Below are 26,494 nucleotides of genomic sequence, written 5' to 3' on the forward strand. Positions count from 1 at the left end.
ACAAAAAATCTATATCTGTGTATCAACCTCCCCCAAACATCTTTTAGCATGAGTGAAATAGACTCGTCTTTTTTATGAAAATTCTTAGGTATATAAGACATGGTACACCAACCCACTGTGCTAGTCTATAGGAGCTAACAGCTGAATGCCGACTATGAGCCGACTGTGCTGTAGGTGCTTCACATACACCACAATAGCCTCACAATAGCCATATGCAGTAGATATCATTGTAAAAATGAGGAAGTTGGGCTGGCAGAAATTAAGTGAATGGCCCATTGTCATACAGTTGTGCATGATGAAAGTAAGTGCTCTTCACCACACACTAGTATTTAATATTCACTTATTTGTAAAGTTGATTGGAGATTAAATTATTCTGCCTGTTTAGTGTATTTTCTTCAAAGTGAGTTCCCACAAAGCTCAAGTTCCCACAACAGCTCTTCACCTATAGTGTTCTTAAATATTAATAACTGTGTATAACTAGTCTATCAATAATAACAACCAAAAATTTTTTATTTTCTTTAATATTATTTTATGTGATATATTTATGGTGGGAAAGTTGAATTTGCTTTTGAAAGTTTAGTCAATATTTTAAAATTTGATTATTTACATCTATATATTTAAATATGTATGCTATATATCCACATATAAAATATATATTACACACATATATACATTTGTTAATTTGCTTTTGCCTTCCACATAAAATTCCGTGCTCTTTTTTTACATGTAAATGTCTTTATTTTATTATGGGAAGAACATCTAACTTAAAATCTACCCTTTTAAAATTTTAATTATACAATATAATATAGTTATCCATAGATGTAATACTGTACAGCAGATCTCTAGAACTTACTCATCTTGTATAACATAACCTTTATACCCAATGAGCGTCTACTCCCATTTCCCCCTTTTCCCGGCCCTTGACAATACATTCTACTCTGCTTCTCTGTGCTTACCTGTTTTAACTACTTCATGTAAGTGGAGGAAGGGGATTCACCTTAGTGGCAGGGTGCTTGTCTCAAATATGCAAGGGCCTGGATTATATCCTTGGTATATTGAGTAGGAAGCATGAAGGAAAACAAAATAAAATCCATACAGGTGAAATTATGCAGTATGCAGAAAATTGCATTTTATGGCATAAAAACATAAATAAGCAAAAATACCATCAGTTGACAATTATTAGAGCAAAAGCAGTTCTCAAAAAGAAAAACCAAGTTAGGAGGCTTATACATCCTGATTTCAAGATTAGCTATGAAACATCAATATCAAGGAATCAGTATTAGAAGATAGACTGCATATAAGTCAATAGAGAAGAATAGAGTCTAGAAATAAATCTGGATATAGATGGCCAATTGTTTTTTTTTACACAAGTACCAAGAATTGAATGGGAAATTCTCTCAAACAAATGGTACTGGAACAAATAAGAGTTCATTTGGGGGAAAAAAGGAACTTATTTATGGATAGAAGAAAAAACAGTTTGGTAACAGGGACACAGATTGGATTTTAAAATGGCAGGACAAATCATTTGGGGTTGGTTAAATTTTCTGTATCTGGATTGTGGTGGTGGTTTTGCAAGTGTATGTAACTTAAAAGTCATTGAATTCAGTAGTCCTTTAATAAAATGCAGTTTTTGTATATAAGTTATATTTCAATAAAGTTGATTTTAAAGTAGGTATTCAAAGATGACTAATTTTATTCCTCTGTCATTTTTCATAGTAAGCAGGGAAATATGATGGCCTCTTCTCCAAATTCTAGGGCTGTATCTTCACAAAGGTGTGTGAGTTATAAATACATGTGTGCACGCACACACATACACATTTAATCAATTGACTGCAACTTTTAAATCCCATGAAACAAGTTCTTTGTAACCAGGAGCATTTTCTCCAGTAAATGATAGAATAGGAAATAAAACGTGAGCTCAAAAACTTAGTCCATTTGGCAGTTTTCAAAAGTTTAAAAAAATGGCTAGTTACTACACAAGAAGAATTTGGTTGGCTTTTAAAATAATTTAGATCAGACTGTTAGAATCTTAAATAGGCCACCAAAGTGGTTATAGCATTTACTTCTCTGAAGAAAAAAGCAATAGCATTAAACATCCAAATGCTTATTCAATTACTCCAAAACTAAGCAGAAGAAAGTTGATTTCTTAAGACCTGTTTCATAGATACAGAATTGAACACAGAATAAAAAACTCAAGCCACCTACGTTTTACTAAAATGCCATTAAATAATATTAAGTTATGTATTAACTTTGGTGACTTTTATTAACTTTTTATTTATTTGATAAAGATAATATTTTTACATTATTTTATAAAGAAACTTTAGTCTTAGATTTTGCCTCCATCTAGTGGACATGTTGGTCTTTTTCATGTAATTGAAATGAAAAAAGGATAAATCAACTGCTCAATTTTTATTGCTCATTTTAGTTTTGTGGAATTGAAAAGAGGGGGGACCACAGTTCATAACTAAAACAGTACATTTAACACTTTTTCAATAATTTATTTCAAAGAGATTTTGAAGTGGTACATAATTGAAGACACATATGATCATTGGAAATTAAAAAAATCAAAAGAAGAAAATGAGCAGCCACCTAAATTAATATAGTTACTCTAATTTACAACTACATTATCTCCAAATCTTTTATATTGAGGAAAACAATAGTTGTATGATTATTATTTGATCAAATAAACCATATTGTTTTATGAGTAAAAAATTTCAAATTAATTTTTATAATTAGAATGTGCTCAATTATTTTAATTTTGTAGATGTATACCATACATATAATAAAATTCAAAAATCTTGAAGAATTATTCAAAGTTAACATACCCATGTGACTAACAGCTGAAGGTATGGGAAATAACTGGTATTCCAAAAGCCTATTTTGTCCCGCCCCTCAGTGTTCCTTCAAAGTTGACGACTGCTCTAGCTTTTACTACCATTATTTGAGTTCGACCTACATAAATGGAATGATTTACTATGTGTATTTGTGTGTTTGTTTGTTTGTTTTTAATCAATGTTATGCCTATGAGAGTCATCCATAATTCCACATACAGGGTTTGTCTTTTTCATTGCTTTACTCTGTTATATCAGCATATAATAATTTATAGATACGTTTTATTTTTTTATTCTCTTATGTGCCTTTAGAATGTTTACAGTTTGGGGCTCTATAGTATTATAAAATTATGATAATCAAGCATATTTTAGTGTGCCGCATGAAACCAGTGATCGCACTTTGAACTCACCTGTCCAGTACCTGCCCTCACTCCGCACTTTCTGTTGGTGACATATTTCTTGGACTTTGGATCCAGACTTTTCTGAGGTGACATTCCATCTGTGCCACACCCTAGCTGTGTGGTCTCAGGCAATTTTCTGAGTCTTTCTGAATCTCAGTTTCCCTATTAGGGAACTGTAAAACCTCTTTTGAGAAGCTGATGTGAGAAAGGAGAGATCAATGGAAGGTCCTTCGCTTTGATCAAAAACGAATTTAAACTCTAACTGCACGTCTTCTTTGGTTTGCAGGGCAATACACAAGGGTACTCCCAGGGCTGGCAAAAAACATCCAGGGCGGGGAGGATCCGCAGTCACTATGGCAACCGGAGACGCCTAGTTTACGCAGCTGACTGCAGAGCTGAAAAAGCCGGGCGACAGCCGACAGACCGCGAAACCCCTGGCGGCATGAGGCAGCAGGAGCCCGTGGTAGTGACCGTGGCGGCAACGCCCGAGGAGGGCTGCGATGGGGAGCAGCCTCGGCAGCTGGCAGGGCTGGTGTGCAGGGCGCCCGGCGTCTCCCAGGAACCCCACAAACAGTGTGAGTTCAGCTGCAGCCGCGGACTCTGTCGCAAGGGGTGGATGGGTGTGGAGAAAGAGTGAAAGCTGCAGGACATCTGAGTGGCACTGGCTGAAGAGAAGGTCAGAGCGGGAAGGGGTGGGGAGCTGCTGTTTTGGCAAAGGCAAAGGTGATGTCACTGTGATAGAAAGCATCCTGGACATTTCCCCAAGCCCTCCTTTACAAAAGACACCAAAGCCCAGCGTGGGCATCACCTATGACTTAAAGGATTGACAGTGGAATTATTCTGTAAGAGAATTATAAATGTATATATATAATTATACACACAGAGAGAGGCCTTTACATGTATATAACATGTAGACATTTATATATGCATGTATGTGTGTATGTGGATATGCACATCATTTTGACAATTCCTTCATTATACAGATTAAGAAATTGTGGTATAGAGGAGAGGAAGTAACTTGCCACCATTAATCCATAAGTGCTGGAGAAATACATAAAATGTTTTAATTCTCATCTCTTGAACTCCAAATCCATATATTATTCCCTGATCCTTTTGGAATCTCAGTTAAGGACTTTTTTTGGGGGGGCGGGGGGGTGGTTACTGAGGATTGAACCCAGGGGTGCTTAACCACTGAACCACATCGCTATACCTTTTTTATTTTTTTCTGAGACATGGTCTCACTAAGTTGCTTAGGGTCTCACTAAATTGCTGAGGCTGGCTTCTTCAAACTTGCAGTCCTCCTGCCTCAGCCACCTGAGCTTCTGGGATTATAGGCCTATGTCATGGTGCAACATTTTAACACACTGCTGTCCCGCGGCCCCCACCCCACAACATATAAGCAATGTTCAAATATGTAAAGACAGTTCCAGTCCACAGTTACATCCAGCATGGTTATAACTGGAGTCCTAGCCAGGTTTCAGTGCTCACCCACATTCTTTCATGAACTTACAGATACTTGACAGCCTATTGCACCCCACAGGTCTTCAGGTGCTAAGGATTGATGATGAAAATAATAGGACCAAGAGGAACACAAGCAGTTTCTAGCCTCCTTGATTGCCTCTCTGGGGAGTAGCCTAAGACTTCCAGCCTCCCTTCAAACTGGCTGATCCCAGAAGGGAGCACTGGGCTCAAGCTACTAGCACTTGTGCTTCAGTGGACCCATACCCTCCTCTCAAGAGATCTTGTCAAGGAGTCAGTCACTGAACCACTGCCTCCTGGGGAAAGGGGTCTGTCCCTCAGCATCAGCCCAAGGGTGTCTATGATACCTCATTCCTCTTTTTATTATTATCAACAGCAAACAGAAGCCTTATTTAAAGTAATTAAAATCAGTGTATTTAAGTATCAGAGATCCCTTACCTCTGGTTTAAATTAAATCTGGCAACTTTTCTATTAAAATGCTTTAAAAGGTTTAAAATGCTTAAAAGCATCAAAATGATTTTTTAGTCTAGGGCTTTAGGAATAAATGGTAGATTTATTCATTCATCGATTCAACATATACTGAGTCTTTATTAAATGCCAGGCTTTGGGCAAGTTGCAGGAAATAGGGAAATGAATGCATATAGGTACCAACTTTCATGAGCTCACAAAGTCAGGGTAGAGGCATGCAAAGGGTTTTGCCTCAGTTTCCCTGAGAACCTCCTTTCAAGGACTCAGACTAAGTAGAGAGGGGGCTGTTCATACCACACAACGTATTCTTTCAATTTTCAAATGTTTTTAATTACTGGAAAAGTCTTTAGTCTCTCTATAGCCTCTACTTTCTAATCACAGATGTGCTCTCAAATATACACAAAGTGTGGTCCTTTCCCACAAACATCCTTCAATTATATAAAGGTAACCTTTGGAGCACCCATAAAATGAATCAAAGAACTAATTAGCTTTATAATAATTTGTAGTGCTTTTGCCATTCTGTCTGGTCTCTTCCAACATTATCCCATTAATTAAATCACTGAGCCCAGTATTGTGGGTATTATCTGATTATACAATGTGGTGGAACTATAACTCCTTTGATCAGAGAACTATACTTCTATTAAATGGATCCAAAATAACATGTAAAACAAATGCAGTTTATGACAATCCTTAGTTTGTCTTTCTCCCTTTCCCAGGTTCTAGTCTCCTAGATTAGGTTTGATTCATATATATTCATATATCTATTCATGTATATATATTCATATATCCATGTATATATATTCATATATCTAAATGTATATATTCATATATTATACACACACACACACACACCATGTCTTTCCATTCACAACACAGGCCAGGCACAGGGCCTGAGCTGAGGTGTACATGGGGTAGACTTACTCTGCCTCCTTTTTCTATATAGTCATTGTAAGAATGACTTGTGGTAAGCATCAGGAGGCCTGGGCCATATATTTATCCCCTTAAATACCATCCTGTGGATTTTTGCATTTTCTTCCAGCTTTAGAAGCAGCCTTTGAGAATCCTAATTGTCATTCAACCACTTACCCATTCACCCAAGTTTATGCCATTCTAGTTCCTTTATTCAAATCAACAAATTAGATGGTGATCTCATCAAAATTGTTCAGTTCGAAGAAGCCTTTGATCTGTTAATCAGCATCCTACGTGTGGGCATTCTGCCTCCCCCTCCGGAAAATCCACTTTATCAGGCGCCTGGTTGAAATGCAGATATATTGTAACTACCTCCCCAGTCTAGTAGGTTAGTAACTTGAGGTATGGAAAAGTCAGGTAGGTTGGCTTTTTGTTTTTAGTACTTTAGTTTTATAACTTCAGACAGGTACTTTCTTAATAATAAAATAGAAATAATTATATTTACCCAGAGGTAATTATGAGGAAGAGAAACAATATGAGTATTAGATGCCTAAAGCATGGTAATATTGAATAAATTGTAGCACTTGCTACATGAAATAACATTGTTCCAAAAGAAAATCTAGAATAACATTGTTCTTAGCAGTCCCTCTTAAAACTTAATGGGACCAGAACCTTGGGAAACACTTGTAATTCCAGCAGCTTGGGAGGCTGAGGCAGGAGGATCACAAATTCAAAGCCAGCAACTTAGTGAGACCCTAAGCAACTTGGCAAGACCCTCTCTCAAAATAAAAAAATAAAAAGGGCTGGGGATGTGGTTCAGTGGTTAAGCACCCCCTGGGTTCAACACCTGGTACCAAAGAAGGAAAAAAAAATTAGTGGTCACTGTTTCTCACTGTCTGTAGACAGAAGCCATTTGTTTACCATTCACTCAAAATTTTGGTAAAGATCAACATAAAGCTGCTATGTTATGGTTTGTAGATTTCTTCCTTCCCTTTCTTCCTCCCTCCCTTGCTCCCTTCCTTTCTTCCTTCTTTTTCTTTGTAGAGGATAATAGCTTACACTTGCTCCTTTCTACTCTTCAATGTTCACTGTTCTTTAAATCACCTTTTCTGATTACCTCTAAATTTTCTTAAAAACAAAGCTGAAATTTGTCAGAAGATCTCACCCTACAGAAGGTAACTCTACCCATTATAGACTTTGCTGTTATAGACTAGCTGTTATAGACTTTGTTCCTTTTCTAGACAAGTTTATTAAATCCTTTCCTGCCTGAAGATTATGATTCTACAGAAAAAAAAATTTAAACCAAAATTAATGCTCTTATCTCTCATTAATATGACTCCCAACTTTTAGGAAGAATGAGACTCTGAGAGTCTCTAACTCTACCTTGTCTGTGTCTGAGGGTGTGATTGAGTCCCCATGACCAATAATGACCCAGGCCACTGTCACGGCAGCATGTCTCTTGCCCCCATTTAGCCAGTGTGTAGTCAAGTCAAATGAACTCCCTTGTGTTATTACTGGTTGGTCTGGAAAAGATGAGACACCTCCCATATCTTTGTAGGTTTAAAATTGAATCTTAAATAAAATGAGTCAGGTACGTTGGCACATGTTTGTAATCCCAGCGACTTGGGCAACTGAAACAAGAGGATGGCATGTTCAAAGCCAGGCACAGCAACTTAGCAAGACCCTAGGTAACTTAGCATGACCCTGTCTCAAAATTAAAAAATAAGGGCTAGGGGTGTGGCTTGGTAAGTGCCCCTGTACTCAAACTCCCAGTACCCCCCACTCTGCAAAAAATAAATAAATAAGTGGTTTGCTTGAGTTTTTCGTGGCTCCTTAAATTGAGCTCTTGGGTACCAAGCCTAAGAGCATGTTTCCTGACATTCACAGGTTGCGTTGTCAGGCAGGCACATAGAATAGTCTTTGCTTAGGGTTCCATCAAATCTAATGATGGTTGGTTCTACCTGAGCATACATCACTCAGACCTTTGTTATATGCCAAGTCCTCTTCTAGGACTCTGATAAACTGAAGAGACAATATCCCTACCCTTATGGTGTTCAATAGTCTGGTTAAGAAGACAGATATCAGCCAGGTATGGTGGTATACACCTGTAATCCCAGTGACTTAGGAGACTGCAGCAGGAGGATGACAGTTTGAGGCCAACCTCAGCAGTAAGTCCCTGTCTCAAAATAAAAAAGGTCTGGGAATATAGCCAAGTGATAGAGTGCCCCCTCCCATTTAATCTCCAGTATAAAAACAGAGAGAGAGAGAGAGAGAGAGAGAGAGAGAGAGAGAGAGAGAGAAAAGAAGAAGAAGAAGAAGAAGAGGAGGAGGAGGAGGAAGAGGAGGAGGAGGAGGAGGAGGAGGAGGAGGAGGAGGAGGTGGAGAGAAGACTAACACCTACACACATATTTGCATGTAAATGAAATGAAACTGCATTTAAAGGAAAGAAAAAAGGAGGAGAGTATGAGGAAAAAAATATTTCTAGCTTGTGGAGTCAAGGAAAGTTGCCCTGAGGAACTGATATTAAAGATGTGATTTACAATTTGAGTAGAAGTTATGCAGGAAAAAAAATCAGGAGAAAGGCAATTCAGGAAGAGAAGAGAACAGGTACAAAGGTGAGAATGCACAGAAGGGCGACTTGGCTGGAGCTCAGAGAACTACACAGAGAGGCTGATGAAGAGATTGGAGAGAGGCGGGGCAGAGCACAGAGCTGTTTTGTTCCCTAGAGTTCTATCCTCCGGGGTGAAAGAACAAATATCAGTCCTGGACTGGAGTAGTAAAAATGACCTATAGAGCTAGATTTAGAGGACAGAAAAAAGTCACATGTCCATCAGTGGTTGCTACTACAGAGAGGTAAGAATGATAGAGGTTTAATCTTTTAAAATTATAAATTCAATAAAGAGGCTGATTCACAGTAGGATAGGGAGAGGGAACATGGTAGGAATAGATGAACTCTAGATAGGGCAGAGGGGTTGGAGGGGAAGGGAGAGGGCAGGGGGTTAGAAATGATGGTGGAATGTGATGATAATTTTTCATATCTCTGGTTGTATATAAGTATGTTCACACCAATTCCTGTTTTCATACCTGTACTTCGTATAATAATGATCTTTGTATACAACCAGAGATATGAAAAATTGTGCTTTATATGTGTAACAAATTGTAATGCATTCTGCTGTCATATATATATATATATATATATATATATATATATATACATATAAATATATAATTATAAATTTAAAATGCTGAGGTTGTTCTACATTCTGCATCTGGTTTTCAAGGTCCATGCACACATCTATTTTATCCATTGCTCTCAGCCCTGGCATAGAAGGTCTTTAGTAAGAATCTATTGACTAAATTGAGTGAAAGGTTTCTTGAAATGAATGAGAAATCCCACATACTTCTTCATAATATCCAAAGGATGTACCTAAAATATCCCACAAGTTCAGAATTACATGAAAGTGTGAAGTCCCCAAAGAACAAAGTTACAATGGAGAGATCACTCTGAGAGAGAGCCTGCAGGGCAAATTTCTGATATTTGTATGGAATGGGTCTTTATATTAAAAAATTATTCATGTAGATGAAATGGCTAGAAGGTTAGGAAGAATTATGATAACTAATCAATTTTGTCAATTCCTTTATAGGGAAGAAATTTTTATATTGTGAGCCACATAAGAGAATTAAGGAAGTGCTGGAAGAAGAACTTTATATTAAGAGAGATGAATGCCACATTAAAAATCCACCTTCAGGTAATCTCAGTAACAAAGTATATTTGTGAAGTGAAAATTAAATTGCCTATTTGATGAGAGGGTGATTATTATATTTATTACAAAACTATAACTACCAAAAAGAAAATAGGTTCTTGGGAAATTTTTAAACTACTCTATAATTACTTTTCTGATGTTCAAATAAACCTTTTGTGTTTAGAAAAAAATGTACTGGTATGTACTTCTTTGCTGTCCCAATGTTTGGTGAAGTTATTTCTACTTAATGAGAAGTGCATTTTTCCCCAAATGCTTGAAAACCACAATGACATCTTCTGTCTTATCAACACAGGTATAACCAATAACAGTAATTCCCAAACTTTAGATTATCTCAGAATTACTTGAGAACTTATTAAAGGTAGACTTCTGGTCCCCATACCTAAGAGATCTGGCTCAACAGGTCTGAGATAGGGCCCAACAATTTTTTTTTCTACCAACTTCCCACATGAGGTTGATACTGTGGGTCTAGAGACCCCATTTTTCCAACCTTTGACTCAGCAGAATTCTGGTTCACTCAAATAGGTCAAAACATTCAAGGGTTTTTGTGCCACGAATACAGGTGTGTATTTACATGGTCTGGACACAAAAACATCTCATTGATGGCTCATGTGAGGATAGATATGCTCTATAAGCCCAAGAATTTATGCTTTTTTTTTTTTTTTTTTGGTACTTGTTATTGAACCCAGGACCTTAGCCCACAAATGTTATTTTGAAACTGCCAGTACTTTGCATTCCATGGCTCCTTCTCAGTGAGTAGATACATATTCCATGCTCAGGTTTTTATTGTGATGCTGTAGGGTACCAGCAATTGCTAGGAAAATAAAAATAAAAATAAAAGAACTGTAAGATAGGACTCCCATGCTCAGAAAACTTGATGTTTTTTAGGACAATTGTTGAACCTGCAGATGGGGCCCAATTCCCTCAGGATTCCTAAGAGCAGATGCTATAGGTCCAGAAGCCTACCATTTCAGACTTCATCGTGCATAGGCTCATTTTATGTTTCTAAACCAGCTATAGAAACATCTTTGGGACCTTCTTTTATTGTCCATTCTTACAGAAGTAGAGACCTATGTAATGGCCACATTTGCTCTTACAATGGTTTCAGGAAGTTTTAATTCTATGAATGAATATAAAGTTTGACATTTGTGAATGGATGCAGAATGACCTACAATATTTCTACTGTGAATGCAGCATAGATGTATTATTTCCTCCCTGGTTAATTTTTCAAAATCTACATTATATTTTAGATTTATCTTGTTTTCAAAGACTACCTACAAAGTTAATTTGTACACTAGTTGACTGTTATCTTATTCTTATTGGATGTGCTTTATTATGAGGCCATCTAGGTTTACAGAAAATATAGTTTGATTTATAAAAATTCATTTTTCTAAGCCCTTTTTCCAAATATTGTTCATACAAATGAAGACTTTTTGGGCTGCATTTTTATAACATCTATCAGGAGTTGCATGGAGGTATTATGTTAGCCTATAAAACATTCAAAACTAAGAATAGATCCTTAAGCTTAGGTTTTAAAGGTTCTACTTATTGAAAAGAAACATAAATTTTTAAAAGGGCTAGAAGCCCTACATCCTTGGCCAGAACACAGAACAAGTACCCAGGGAGGGTGCCACACTCTCTAGCCCTGAGCCAGTCACTTGACCATCTGGCCATTGCAGTGACATGCCCTCTTTCAATACCTGATAACAGCTATGGCTTTTCTTCCTGGAAGACACATCTTGTCGCACACACCCAGAATTCTGCATGAAACTTTTAGGGACTTCAGTGGCTCTTATAACTGCTATTTATGGATATCAAGAATAAATACATTTGGGGGACTGGGGTTGTAGCTCAATGGTTGAGCACTTGCCTTGCATGCGTGAGGCACTGGGTTTGATCCTCCGCACCACATAAATAAATAAATAAAATAAAGATTTTTTTTTTTAAAAGAATAAGTAAATTTGGGTTGGGGTTGTAGCTCAGTTGTTGAGCACTTGCCTAGCACATGTGAGGCACTGGTTTCAATCCTCAGTACCACATAAAAATAAATAAATGAAATGCAGGTTAGAAAAAAAAAGAATAAGTACATTTGGCCAGGTGTTGTGGCACACGCCTGTAATCCCAGTGACTCGGGAGGCTGAGGCAGGAGGATCAAGAGTTCAAAGACAACCTCAGCATCCTATCACTGAACTACAACATCCAGCCTTTTATTGTTATTTTGAGGTAAGGTCTTACTAATTTGCCCACGCTGGTCTCCAATTTGCAACCCTTATGCCTCAACAGGTAAAAGTATGTAGCCAGGACTCTAAGGCTTCCCTTCTCTGGACTTTTGATTCCCACTAGGCTCCTGATGCAGAGATTTGTGGGCACAGTGAGAAGCACAGGATGCTGGGGTGAAGGGTGATGATTATGGTAGTGATAATGGTGATAATAATAATTCCCATCATTTATAGAAGTATCTTCTGCATGTATCAGACTTTTTTGTTATTGTTTTGTTTTACAAATTATCTCTTTTTATTAGTGAAACAACACTTTTATTCATATTTTGCTTATCTGGAAGCTGATGTTCATAAGGATACATGATTTACCTTGTGTCACACAGTTGGCAAGTGGAATAGCTGGTCCTTGAACACAGGCTTGTCAGAAGCTGCAGAACTTGCTGTCAGCCATTGGGTTATTCTGTCTTCCTTTAAAGCATAAAACTGTGTTTTCAGAGAGGAATAAAAATTGAAACTACAATTTTATTAGCAGTATAGAGTCATCTTAAGAAAGAAAGGAAGAAAGGAAAGAAAGAAGGAAGGGAGAGAGGGAGGGAGGGAGGGAGGGAGGGAAGGTAAATTGCCATTCTTCTCTAGGTTGTTTCAGTTTAGCCTTCAGGTTCAAACCTGTGCTTCCAGAGGTTTGCCAATTCCTATCAGACCTATTATAGGCAGAGAGCCTGGACCTATTATAAAGTTTCGCATCATCCTGAAAAATAGAAATGCACTTTCCTCATCATACCTTCTAGTCAGTTGGATAAAGAAGAATGAAGCTAATGTGATTATTCATAACTTAGTGATTCCCTGAAGATTTCCCCTCCCCACTTTTTAAAAAGAGAAAACTTAGCTTTTGGTTTCCACAAACTTCTATGGAAGACTTTGTAAAAAGAAGTTAATATGTTAACAATATTTTCATGTAGCAAAGGCTTTTTTATCTTTCTAATTGAAACCTGCAGAAGTTATATTAGCCATGAAAATTTGATAAATGAAGCTCAATCAAAGTTTTCCTCTTATAGAATATTTCTTTTTGCAATGAATTTCAAAGTGTACTTCCAAGTCCATTAATATTTGTCTTTTTGTGCCTTAATACGTGATAAATTAACTTTGAGTCTTGTTTATTTACTGCGCTTAGTACAAATTTAGAAAGTGCAAAATGTTGTTTGAGCAAGGGTAAACCAGTTGGATATTAATTATTTCATTCAACAAAAGTGTTTTCATGCATCTATAATATACAAGGGTAATTGTGGAGCCTAGGAGTCACTGAACACAAATTAAAATTACTTGCATTTTTCTTCCTTTGGTCAAGTCTCTGAATATGTTCATATAAGGGAAGTATAGAAGATATGACTCTAAACTGGCTTTTTAAGTTCTCAGGCTCATTATTCACAGTCCAGAGAGAGCTAACAGGAACAAAAAATATTTTTAAAGGGTGAATTTACTTTTCCTGTGAGGCCAGGCTAGGTCCCACTGACAAGAATTTTTGGCATAAGCATAGTTTCATAATTTTTAAAGTTAGAATAAAAACACACTTAAGGTGTCCAGGTATAAGGGGTTGGGTGCATGAGAGGGAAGAAAGAAGAATCTCTGGAAGGTTCTAGGAAAAGGACTCAATTTCTTATTCTTCATTTCTCCCTTGCTGCCCATTTCTTTTTCAGGCCACGATGCCAGCACAGAGGTCTTGCAGGACCTGCTGTGTCTTTCTTCCACCTCCTGAAATGCACATGCTCAGAGCTGAGGAGTTCAGTTTCTAATAAGAGAAGCGGTTGCCTCAAAGGGCATCTGTGATTCTTTTTTTTTTTTTTTGGTATTGGGAAATTAACACAGGGGCACTCGACCACTGAGCCACATCCCAACCCTATTTTATATTTTATTTAGAGACAGGGTCTCACTAGTACCACACCTTTGCAGAGGCGACTTTGAACTCTTGATCTTCCTGCCTCAGCCTCCCGAGCTGCTGGGATTAAAGGCATGTGTCACCTGGCCAGCCATCTGTGATTCTTAATAGGCTTCTTTTTTCCCCAAGTGACTATATTGCCTTCTGAAATTCCTCACCCAAACATCAGACCAAATAAAAGTAGTAGTATTTTTTTCCCAGTAACCTCTATCCCTCAGGACAGTAAATTCTTATGTATAACTATATTTTGTTTTGAGGGTTTTAATGAATTTCTTAGCATCTGCATTTATATTTTCACTATTGATTATAAGCTTCAGCTATTCTTGTGATTCCACTGGAAAGAGCCCTACTAAATTCCCAATCTCTAAATTCTTTACTTCATTTGATGTGCTTGTTTAGCATAAATCTGCTTTCTGATTTTAAGCTACTTTCCATTTGCCAGATCTTCCCACAGTATATAGATGAATCTAAATTTATTTCCCTGGTCTCTTACAGGAAGTCATACACAAGTAGGTATTTAATAAATGTTGGTGGTTACCTGAATTTGAGTCTATTACCAGGGGCTGGGGATTATAGCTCTTTCCTATTTCTAGACAACACAGATGAGGAAACTGGCTTGAATGGCAGAGGAGATTTAAGTTAATATAGGATCTTGACAGAGAATGTGGAGTCTTCTCTGAAGGCCCTGGAAGAAGGAAGCTAATCTTGATAGATAGCTTGAGAGAGGCAAGAATTGATGCTCAGCTCAATGAGTCAGCCAGTGATTTCCTGCTATAAGTGAACCTAATAAGCTCATGCTTGAACAATAAAATCATTTCCCTGTAAAAATAATAGCAACCATTTATTAAGTACTGATCACTTTATGCCTGCCTTTCCCACATCCTACAATATTCCTTCAAGGAAGATATTATTATCCTCATTAAGAATAAATAAACAGCTAATGCCTGTAAAATACAAAATAGGCTGAAGGTGTGGCTCAGTGGTTGAGTGCCCCTAAGTTCAATCCCAAGTACAAAGTAAATAAATAAATACACAAATAAATAAATAAGGGCCGGGTGCAGTAGTATACACCTGTAATCCCAGTGGCCCAGGAGGCTGAGGCAGGAGGATCAAGAGTTCAAAGCCAGCCTCATCAAAAGTGAGGCACTGAGCAACTCAGTGAGACTCTGTCTCTAAATAAAATACAAAATAGGGATAGGGATGTAGCTCAGTAGTCGAGTGCCCCTGAGTTCAATCCCCAGTACCAAAAGAAAGGAAATTGAGACATATGGATTAATAATTTGCCCAGAATCACATAATTGGAGGTGGGAGAACTGACACTAAAATCTTGCTGTCCTCTAAACCCAAAGACTGTACTCCTAGTCATCACTGGGTACAAAATCACTTGGGGAAGGATTGAGTGTCATTGAGGATGCCAGTAGGCAGCTCTGGATCCATGAGGAGAATTCAGCATTAAAATTTATAGGCTCAGGGCTGGGACTGTAGCTCAGAGGAAGAGTACTTGGCCAGTATGCATGAGGCACTGGGTTCAATCCTCAGTGCCACATAAAAATAAAACAAAGATATTGTGTTCACCCATAACTAAAAAAAAAAAAAATGTAGGCTCAGAAATCAGAAAAACAACTTATGGCAATGAACCAGAATTCAGAAACTTACTTAACTTGGATTGTGGTTTTCTGCACAGTTAAAGTCCACATAATGCTTTTTAATTGACTCTCAAAACTTAAAGAAGTGATTGTAGGATATTGTGTCAGTCAGCTTTTTTGTCACTAAGACCAAAATACCTGATACAAACAACTTAAAGGAGAAAAGGTTTATTTTGGGCTATTTTAGACTTCTGAGTCCATGGCCTACTGGCTCCATTGCTCTGAAACTGAGGTGAGGCAGAACATTGTGGTGGAGGATAGCTGCTCACCTCCTGGCAGCCAGGAAGCAGGGGGATGAGTTGCGTGGGACAAGGTATAATAGTTCCCAAGGGCACTCCCCCAGTGACCTACTAGGCAAGTCTGACCTCTGGACATTGATACATTATGAACCAAGCCGTTGAGGAACATTCCAGATCCAAACCATAACAGATACAGAGGATAGCCCAGTGCAAATCATTACTAGAACTTACTGAATAGTGCCAGGATTTAAGACCTATAATTTGCCATGTACCAATGTGTACACATCACTTTCCAAGTACTTTGCTATGGTTGTTTTAAATGTAGGATCTGGGCTGGGTTGTGCTCAGTGGTTGGAGTGCTTGCCTAGCACATGTGAGGCATTGGGTTCAATCCTCAGCACCACATAAAAATAAATAAATAAAATAAAGGCCACTAGTATGGCAATATGTAAATCAATGGATGTGTAACTGATGTGATTCTGCAATCTGTATATGGGGTAAAAATGGGAGCTCATAACCCACTTGAATCAAATTGTGAAATATGATATATCAAGAACTATGTAATGTTTTGAACAGCCAACAATAAAAAATTAAAAAAATAAATAAATAAAATAAAGGCATTATGTATGCCTACAACTAAATATATGTATATTTTTTTAAAAAACGTAGGATCTGGTGATTTTGTTGTTACTTCTTTCAAATGGGAAATTAAACAACATCTAGTTTATAGTTTTTAGAAGATTCTTCCATCTATTGGATAAATTAATGTGTTTTTTTTTTTTCTTATCTGTAGAAATATTTCTAACCTGCTGCAGGAATTAAAAAAGAATCAGATAAGGCTGACTGAATACACTCTATGTGTTAACTTTTATTCCTGCTCTTTCTGTGTTTTGTTATACAAGTTCCTATTCTGACTTGTTCGGAATTTTTTTTACTGTTTCTTTATAACTATACATAGCATTAGGATTCATTTTGACATAATTTTGAAAGTATAGAATATAATTTGCTATAATTCAGGATTACCTGCTTTCTCTCTCCTCCTCCCTCCCCTGTTCCCTTCCCTCTACTCTGACATGCAGAAGCTAGTTCAAAATAAGGGCAGGGAGGGGACTCCATCAAAATAGAAGGAAGACGGTGGACTAAATGAAGGGGACTAAGAGGGGAGGGAGAAGGGACAAGATAAGGGAAGAACAGAGGAATGAATCTAACCTAACTTTCCTATATACATATATGCATATACCACTGTGAATCTCACCATCATGTATATCCACAAGACACTTAAAAAAAACCCTATTCTGACTTTTCATATATTTGTTTAGGTGTAAGATAAATTACAAAAGGGCATTATAGAGATTTAGTTGCATGGGGGATAACTGAATGCATGAAATGGAATAAAGACCTTGGGGAGTTTGATTAATTAAATCAAAAACTTACACCCAAATAACTAAAAATAAATAATCATCAAGTAAATACTTTAGAAACACTTGTGTTAAAAAGAGAATATGCTAATGATCATCATCTTGCTTTTGAAAATATTGACAGTGGTCCTGGAAGGGATCTGGAGCATTAAAAGGAATCTCCCTATGGGGTGCTTGAAGCCGGGACTGCCTAGCAGAAACAGTTTACTGCCACAAGCCAAATACTATTCAAGGCATGGAGGACTGAGAAGTAAGACTCTGACACCCTTGACTTCCACAGACACCCTAAGGGTACTGCGCAGTTTACAAACCAGTGGTATATACTTTGTTTAAAGATCTCAATCAAAACTCAACCTGCCCCTGTCTTTCTCTATAGTTACTTATTGTTTTGCCCTGTTCCATCATTGAAGAACTCAAAATGGTAACAGTTCAGTTAACCAATGTCCCCCCAGGGATACAATAGAAGTTTCTACTCAGACTTACACTGCTGACTTTTTTTTTTTTTTCCTCCTCAATTTCCTATCCACAGAAGACTTTCTAGCACATAGTCAGCTTCAGAGAGGAGGAATTTTGCTCTGTCTTTTCTTCTGGATGGATGGTCTCTGTTTACCAGTGGAAATGAGGGAAGGGAGATGAGGGATTAAGGAAGAACAAGGGAGATGAGGGATTAAGGAAGAACAAGGCAACTATTTTGCTTGGCTCCTTTAGTTTCACCTTTTCCAGGTAGCAGCCACCAGCCTGGGTCCAGTGAACTATTCCTCAACAAACAGAAACTTTAAGCAAATTATTGCTGTTTCCCTCACTGTCATAGCCAATGTTTGCCAGGAACAATTGTGGCAGAATGTGGGAAAGGCAGAGGGCTTGACATGGGAGCACAGTGTCCAGATAATGTAGAGACATGCAGCTGGGTATATGAGTCCTGAAGATCAGTCTACAGCCTGGAGGTGACCTGGGGAAAAGGAAAGAAATAGGTAAAAGCCAAGGATACATTTGTCCAGGATATAAATCATAATTGCAAATGTTAAATAGCACTGTTTATTCTAGATTCTTAACATATATAATATATATTTCCTGTTTACAACAATCACAGGAAATAGTTATGATTTATTTAACAATTGAGGAAACAGGATCAGAGAGGTAGAATAATTTACCCAGTGCCACTCAGCTAGTCAGTAGAAGTGCTGGGATATGAACCAGGTGGCCTGTTTTCAGAGGCCAGGCTTTCAGCCACTGGACACTGCTATAGCCTTGAGCCAGACACTCCCCAGGAGCTAGTGTGTCTATTAAACCTGAGTGAAATGGGAATGCAGAAGTGCCAGAGAGCAGGAGGCCAGGGATGCAACCTCTGGGATATGAATTCAATAAAGGAAAACACAGACACTAAGAAACTGAACCACACTGTTTAAAAAAAAAAAAAGTGTTACTAAGGGGATTTGTGTAGCAAGCAGGAGCCAGTAATGGGTTTAAACTACTTTATTATTAAATTGGGTTTAATAATAAAGTAGCCATTATTTGCATGGGCCAAGCATGGCAATACATGTTTTACATAGTTATAGAACCCCATGATTACACAAGTTGAGAATTATAATCTCTCTTCTAGGGAAGAAAACTGAGGCATAGAGACATGACATTACCTAAGAGCCCATGTGTTGGAAGCCGTGGAGCCCAAACTAAACCTGTATCCATCCAGCTTTCAAGACTATACCCTTAACCACCAGACCATGAGTCATGGTAAAGAATCTAGTCACCAGGCAAGAAGGGCCGAATTAGTCATAGGGTTGTGTTAAATAGGCACAGAGCCTGGGCTCTGGAAAGGCAGAGTGAGAAATCTGGGAGTCAACTGCACTCAGGATCCACAAAGATATCATTGTCCTGGAGTAATGGTTGGTTCAAGCCTAATCTGGGTCACTTGTCTATCAGGGGCTATTTATCTCAACTTTCCACTCAATATGTCAGGTCCCATTTATAGTGGGCAAATTCATCATTCCAAGAAAACTCACAAAGCTACTTATTTTAAAGATGGATAGTTTCCAAAATGCATATTATAAGACTGAAGAATAAATTACCTTTATCTGAAGACATATACGTCTAATAATTATCCAATTCATCAACTGGAGTCAAATAACAAAAATGTGTTACATTTGGACCATAATTGTATTGCTTTCATCTGTACAATTTAGGAGAGAAGTGTTCCTGGCTCCTTCCTGTACTTGTTGCCACTTATTCATGCTACTTTCCTAGCAGCCTTGGCCATCTCTCCCTAGCCCATATCTAGCCATTACAAAGATCAGATGTAATTGTTTCTGACAGGTTTAATTTCATCTCTGCCATATGATGATATCTACTGCTACTGTCTATGAGACAGTCACAACTGGTCCAATTACGTCAATCATACAGATAACTAAGAATCAGACATTTCTCATTATCAATCAAAAAAAAAGAGCTATGCAGAGAAATTTATATGAAACATTCCACAGACAATTGCCTGTAATCAAGAGATCCACAAAGACTGGGACTGTGTCTCCTCACCACTGTGTCTTTGGCTCTTAGCATGGTACCTGGCACAGTAGGTTCTCAATTGCTATTTGTCACCAGAATGACCAATGAAAACCAGAAAATGTACATTGGAAAAAAAAGAAAAAGAAAATGTATGTTGAATGTCTACTTTATGTTCAGGATCTTTTTGCTGGAAACCCATATACATGTTCCCCCTCCACAAAAGCATATGATTTTCTCAGGCAAACAATGGAGGAGGGGCAAGGGAAAACTATTGTCTTCAGTGTGTGAATTATGAAAAGTTGTATATATTTTATACACAGCTTGGAAATGACACTTTGAGGGTTTCAATATGTCCAGGAACTCCCATGTTTCATTTAGAAAATTCAACTAAAACTTACTGTCACTTTCTTTTCCTCTTATGCTTTTTTCCCCTTTCTCATGAGCAACGTGATCATAACAGTTGTGACTCTTCCAACATCTAATACACATCATTTAAAGTTTAAATTTAGAGTCATGATCACCCAGTTGTAATTCTAAAGCATGTTTTTGGAAACATCCTGAATTAGAACCCCAAACTATTGTGCTTTTTATCTCACTAACAGACTTCATTAATTTACTTTGATCATTTCCTTCTTATCCTATATCATATAACAAACAAACAAACCATTGTCTAGCCCAGTGCTAAGCTTCAATATGCCTGTGAATCACATGAGTATCTTACTAAAATTCAGATTCTGATCCAGGAGGTTGAGTCGGAGATTCTGCATTTAAAATTTCCCAGGTGATGCCAAAGCTAATTGTCTGGAAATCATGCTCCTGTTGTGAGGGTCTGAAAGACTCAGTAAAGGTTTTTATAGTTAAGGAGAACACAAGGGTGTGGCTTTTACATTCTACTCCACCTAATGAAATATCACTGGGAATATTAATTCAAACTTAGATTAAAGTGGGGTTGGTATTAAAGAGCATCTTCCAAACTAAAACACTTACTTATTTGTTCACATATTCTTTTTCACTCTAGGATGAAATGAGTATAATTTTCCACTGGGAAGAAACCTCTTTCTCTTTATGTTTGAAGAACACTGAAGAAACCCAAGTTGTTTCTTGATTTCAGATGTATGGATGGAGGGGAAGTATATTAGTCTGTAATATGTTTACATAGTCATCTAAAGTCATGAAAGACTATTGATATTTTGCTAAATACCTGCAAACAATGAAGGAATATCTTATGCTTATTTTTAGTTTTCACAATTGGAATAAACTGGGTTTCTAATTCAATAGAATTGGGTTATTCTATTAAATGAGTGAGGCACTAAGCAACTCAGTGAAATAAAAATAAAACAAAAGCAAATTTATTGTGTCTTTATTTCAAGATAAACATTGTAAACCTAACCTTCACTAAAGTTTAATGTGCTAATCCACTTAAAAATAGAAATAAATCCAGGAATAGACAATTGTCAGTAAATGAGTGACATAGATAAGAAGTCATTGATTGACTTGGAGACAATCATTTTCATACTGGTCTTAGTAAAGCTCATCATTCCTACAGAATTTGTTTACAAAATAGTAAATAGGAGCCAGGATATTTATTGTTGTTGTTAAGAGAGCTCTGTAATCCCAGAGCTCAGGAGACTGAGGCATGATGATCACAAATTCAAAGCTAGCTTTAGCAATTTAGTGAAGCCTTAAGTGACTTAGTGAGCTCTTTCCTCAAAATAAAAATCAAAAGGTTGGGGATGTGGCTCAGTGGTTAAGTGTCCCTGGGTTCAATCCCTGGTACCAAAAAAAAAATAAAATAATTTTTTTAAAAAAGAAAGAAATTTAAAGGGATAAATTCTTTCCCTCCCCCTAAATTTTCAAAGTAATATATATGTAATATAGAAAAACTAATAAAGAAAACTGGAAATTAAAATCTTGTGGGGATTGATTTAGAGGCATTTAACCACTGAGCCACATCCCCAGCCCTTTAAAAGTTTTGTTTTGTTTTTAATTTTGAAACAGGTTGTCACTGAGTTGCTTAGTGCCTCACTAAATTGCTGAGTCTGGCTTTGAACTCGCAATCTTCCTGCCTCAGCCTTCTGAGCCTCTGGGATTACAGGAGTGTACTACCCCACCTGGCTTTATTCTTCTTTTCTATGCTATTTTACTTTAGTATCTGAAATCACACTGTATAGTATATACATTTATTATCCCTTCTAGCACAACATTACATAATTTCCCATTCATTTATCATGCTAAATAATTTCATAAAAATCTTTATATATTTGTACTAAATTTATTCTTTAATAATTTTTTGATATTTGGATTTTGCTGACTTTTCATTTTATACATATCCATTGTTACTTATACTAATCCTTTCCTTATCCCCTAATTTAAGAAGTTCTTGTTTTTTGTTTTGTTTTGTTTTGTTTTGGTTTGGTTTGCTTTAGTATACTGAACATCTATGAGAAAGCAATTCTAATTCAATGGAAGAGATGCTGAAAGATTCAAGATTAACATCCATTATTAGCATGTAAAACTGAGGAAAAGATCAGTGAATTGTGCTTGTAGAATTCTGCCCCCATTGGATACAGAAGGGTCAAGCCTAAAGCCATCAATGGGAAAGATGAAGAAAGATGGGCTCTGAGAGCAGGGGTTTCTGGCTAGAAGCTGTTCTTTGCTCACTATGTCAATTTTTTCTCCCAGCCCCCTCAGGCTGATTCTCTAGGCTAAGATGGTGGAGATCGTGTTTGCTGTAGTAGAGAAAGGAAGTGACGGGCTGAGCCCAGTGGTAGTGCTAAAAAGCTTCCAGAATCACACTTGGCTCAGGCTTCTCCAGGGAAGATGGACAGAGGGAAAGGAGGTGCTGGCACCACGCGAGGGCTTGGCACAGGGCTCTGGAAAGTTCAGAGGAGATGGAGGCCCAGGTGGCAGGATACGCCTGGATAGCGACAAACTCCCATGGCCAAGAGAGTCTGCAATGCCCATACAAGGGACAGCAGTCCAAACCCTATCATGTATAAGCAGATGGAGTCACATGGCGGATGACTTGCCCTAACCTGTCTCCCATGTGGGACTGACCTCGCCCTATTAAGCCCATGGTGGGCATCCTGGGAGATGGGGGGTCAGGGTAGTCCAATGTTGGACAGGACACCATACCCCATCTGGTTTCTGGTTCATCTCCATCTCTCAAAGCTTTTGGACATGCACACAACTGAAGGAGGTCTCACTGGATGAGAACTTTGGAAAGCTCCCTCTAGTGAGACTGGGCAGGGGTGGCAGGATGGGGGTGGGGACTGCCTTGAGAAAGCAGCTGAGAAGAAGTTCTATTGTTCTTGAAAGCTTGGTCCTTGTTCCCAATATCAATCCAATAACAAGGACACAGTTCTGAGAAAAAGGAAAAAGAAGTTTTATTGCTTTGCTAGCAAAGGAGAAACACAGGGCTACTGTTCCAGAGGCTGTGATTCTGCCCATCCGGGGGAACAGGGAGCTTTTAAAGAGGTGATTCAAAGGCTAAATTTCACAAGTTCTCTGTCCTGAGTTGTAATTCACTTGTTAATTTGGGAGAGAGTCATTTCGGAGAGGACTTCTGGTGCCATCCCCAAGTCTAATTACTTCATTCCTGTGGTGGTATGTACTCAGAGACAGATAATCCTGCCCAGGATGGGGAAGAAAGGTAATCCTGTTTTCCCCAAGATTAAAAAGGAGGAGAGATTAAGGAGGAGGAAGGCCAGAGAAATAGAAACATATCCCTTTTTTTGGGGGGGGGGGTGGAGTGGCGGGGGTGTGTGGCTACTGGCTACTGGGGAATGAACTCAGGGTACACAACCACTGAGCCATATCCCCATTCCTATTTTGTATTTTATTTAGAGGCAGGGTCTCACTGAGTTGCTTAGTGCCTTGCTTTTGCTGAGGCTGGCTTTGAACTCTACTGGGCCCTGTGAAACATATTTTTTTTTAAAAAAGAATAGGTCACAGTGGCAGAGTAGCAAGGGTGATATTCAAAGCATAAAGTGAATCACTGTTACACTTTCTCCTAGTATTCTGATTTCACTCTCCCTCTCTAGCATAAATTCATCTTAAAACTTCCTCCAGTTCACTAATTCATTACTCTTTTTAATGTAATAAATCAAGTTTAGTCAACAAAGATTGTTGACTGGGTATGTTTTGTCCCTACTTAAAATGTTTATACTGTGCTACAGTCAATAATCTCTTGAGTCAAGAGTCAAACTTTTCCAGACTTAATATAAAAATTTCCACTTAGTTCATGCACATTAGATGAGATCCTACCTGTAGGCCAATTCCAGCCACCACCATGTTTATGGAACTCTCATCCTTGGCTACTTCAAAAACAGTATTGTAGGCCAATAGCTAAAACAGAGGGATTACATTTAAATCTATAGAGAAATATAAAAACTACTAGAATTAGGGTGAAGCACTTACTATTCCTACAAATCTAAACTTCAAGCTTCCAAAAATTGTCACCATCAACCTCTTTCCACATGTTAGGTTGCTACACAAAAAGTGCAATGGATAGAAAGTATTTACTTTGGTTCATCCATTAGAAATTATGTTCTGTTCCTATTTGAGTACCCAGTAAGACTTTATAAACATGCTCAGGGATTTCCTTTCTCACTTCCACTCTACTCCTGCCAATAAACAAGCTCCCTGTTTGTTTTCAGCCTTGCTGCCTCTGCTGACTGCTTTGGGTCAGTGCCTTTCTGAGCTGCCTTTAATGTTAACAAGGGCTCATCTCTGGGCACCTTTTCCTTGCTAGGGTTTCTGAAGGAGGTCTCACTGGATGAGAACTTTGGAAAGCTTTGTTGACTGGGTATGTCTTGTCCCTACTTAAAATGTTTATATTGTGCTACAGTCAATAATCTCTTGAGTCAAGAGTCAAACTTTTCCAGACTTAATATAAAAATTACTCCACGCTGGGGCCTGATTCCTTCTGCAGTTACATACTGTTCTTCAGTGCTCATTGCACATTTTCCCAAGTGGATTCATGTACAGGGTTTTCCATACCAACATTACTTATAATGTTACTGAAACCTCGGTCCTTGTCCCTGATGCCAATCCAATAACCAGGATAGGTTTTAAGAAAAAGGAAAAAGAAATTTACTGCTTGCTAGCAAAGGAGAAACACAGGGGACTCCTGTCTCAGAGACTGTAATTCTGTGCATCAGCAAGAACAGGGGCTGCGGGGGCGGGGTGCTTTTAAAGAAGTGATTCAACATTTCATGTGTTCTCTGATGGAATTCTAATTCACTTGTTAATTTGGGAGACAGTCATTTCTGAGATCTTCAGGTGCCATCCCAAAAGTCTGGATTACTTCATTTCTCTAGTGGCTGTGTATTCCAGGGCAGATAAATCTGCCTAAAATGGGGAAGAAAGGTAATCCTGTTTCCCCTGAGATTAGGGAGAAGGAGAGATTAGGAGGAGCAGGGAAAGAGAAGAGAAAGAAAGGTCCTTTTCAAAAATAAATTGCAGTGGTAGAGCAGCAAGGGCTATCTATATTCAAAGCATAAAGTGGATCACTATTACAATAAGAGTGAGTTAATTAACTGAAACCACCTAAATGCTAATGTAGGGTATTGACATCAAATCAATATTGGCATCAGATTTGCCATTTTTATCTAGAGTTTCCAAAGTTTCAATTCTGAGGCAAAGCTGCTTAACTCCCCTAAGAACAGGTGCCTGCTGTCAACCCCACCCCAGCTTAAACTCCTAAGCAGTTTATGAGATTCCTCTTGGGGCCTATAAAGCTGCTCTATGAGTGCTGACAGGCTGCTTCTCTCCTCAGAAGTACAGCCTTGTCGGTATATCTCATGTTACCAACAATAAATCTCTTGCGTGGGATTCTGGTGTGTGGCCAGGTCTTTGGACTTTGCATGGACTCTGGGAGTATCCTTTCATAGGGGATGATTTTAAAAATTACTTGGGCCAGGGATATAGCTTATTTGGTAAAGTGCTTGCCTTACATGCAAAAGGCCCTAGGTTCAATCCCCAGTACCACCCACACACAAAAAAAAAAACCCTATATGATTTTGACTGTTTTATTTTGCTTCTTTAGTAAACATTTTAAAATAGAAACTCTTTTTAAAACCAGAATTACAAGACACTTTATTAAAATGATAAAAATACACAGTAATCTTAAGTCAACAACTATTTTTATACTTGATGAAGAACACTAGAAACATTCCTTCTGAGGCTCAAAATAAAACAAACAACAAAAAAATTTTTTTTTCCAAAGATGTTTGCAGGATGCTCACTTTCACTCTTCATTGTTTATACCTGCTGGCCCCAGGGTCCTTCAGTTCCCTTGTTCCTTCAGCATCAGTGCAGGTACTGGGTGGACTGGTGTCATAGGGGCTTACACTGCACTTCCTAATTTGGCAAATATTTGTGGCAAAAGCATCTGTGATCCACACAGACTAAAGAAAAAGAAAGAGAAAACAAAGAATCAGAATGATTGGGAAAACCATTTTCTTGTCATTAGATGAGACAAGTTTTTTTTCCTAAAAAAAAAAAGACAACTTAGTTTTATTTTTAAAGAGCTTGATTTCCTGGTTTATCTTATTAACACATCCTTTGTCTTACAACTGAAATATTTATAAAGATGGAAATTATACAATGAGGAGATTTGGGGGTTTTGTTTTAATAAAAACATTACACATTACACATATGCAATATTTTATTTTATAGCCCATGTTAT

The 26,494-nt window shown here is 37.8% G+C and overlaps 1 protein-coding gene and 1 non-coding gene across 2 annotated transcripts; one reads left to right on the plus strand and one right to left on the minus strand.

The window, feature by feature from the left end:
- The first annotated feature begins 3,674 nt into the window (after positions 1 to 3,674).
- Positions 3,675 to 18,198, plus strand: C9H11orf97 (chromosome 9 C11orf97 homolog). Its single transcript, XM_027951387.2, has 4 exons — positions 3,675 to 3,807; positions 9,733 to 9,837; positions 17,429 to 17,595; positions 18,028 to 18,198. The coding sequence occupies exons 1-4, from the start codon at positions 3,675 to 3,677 to the stop codon at positions 18,196 to 18,198; spliced, it is 576 nt and encodes a 191-aa protein (XP_027807188.2).
- On the minus strand, positions 6,031 to 6,160 carry LOC114105093 (small nucleolar RNA SNORA51). The gene has a single exon (XR_003584945.1). It is a non-coding gene; the product is annotated as a small nucleolar RNA SNORA51 (small nucleolar RNA).
- Positions 18,199 to 26,494: the final 8,296 nt, after the last annotated feature.

The sequence above is a fragment of the Marmota flaviventris genome, chromosome 9, assembly GCF_047511675.1.
Source record: "Marmota flaviventris isolate mMarFla1 chromosome 9, mMarFla1.hap1, whole genome shotgun sequence".
NCBI classification, from domain to species: Eukaryota; Metazoa; Chordata; class Mammalia; order Rodentia; family Sciuridae; genus Marmota; species Marmota flaviventris.

Bases quoted from the DNA above. Each gene is read 5' to 3' on its own strand.
- C9H11orf97 (XM_027951387.2), top strand. From the start codon at position 3,675: ATGAGGCAGCAGGAGCCCGTGGTAGTGACCGTGGCGGCAACGCCCGAG. The intron at 3,808-9,732 runs GTGAGTTCAGCT...ATTCCTTTATAG, and splicing joins CCAGGAACCCCACAAACAGT to GGAAGAAATTTTTATATTGT. The intron at 9,838-17,428 runs GTAATCTCAGTA...AAATATTGACAG, and splicing joins CATTAAAAATCCACCTTCAG to TGGTCCTGGAAGGGATCTGG.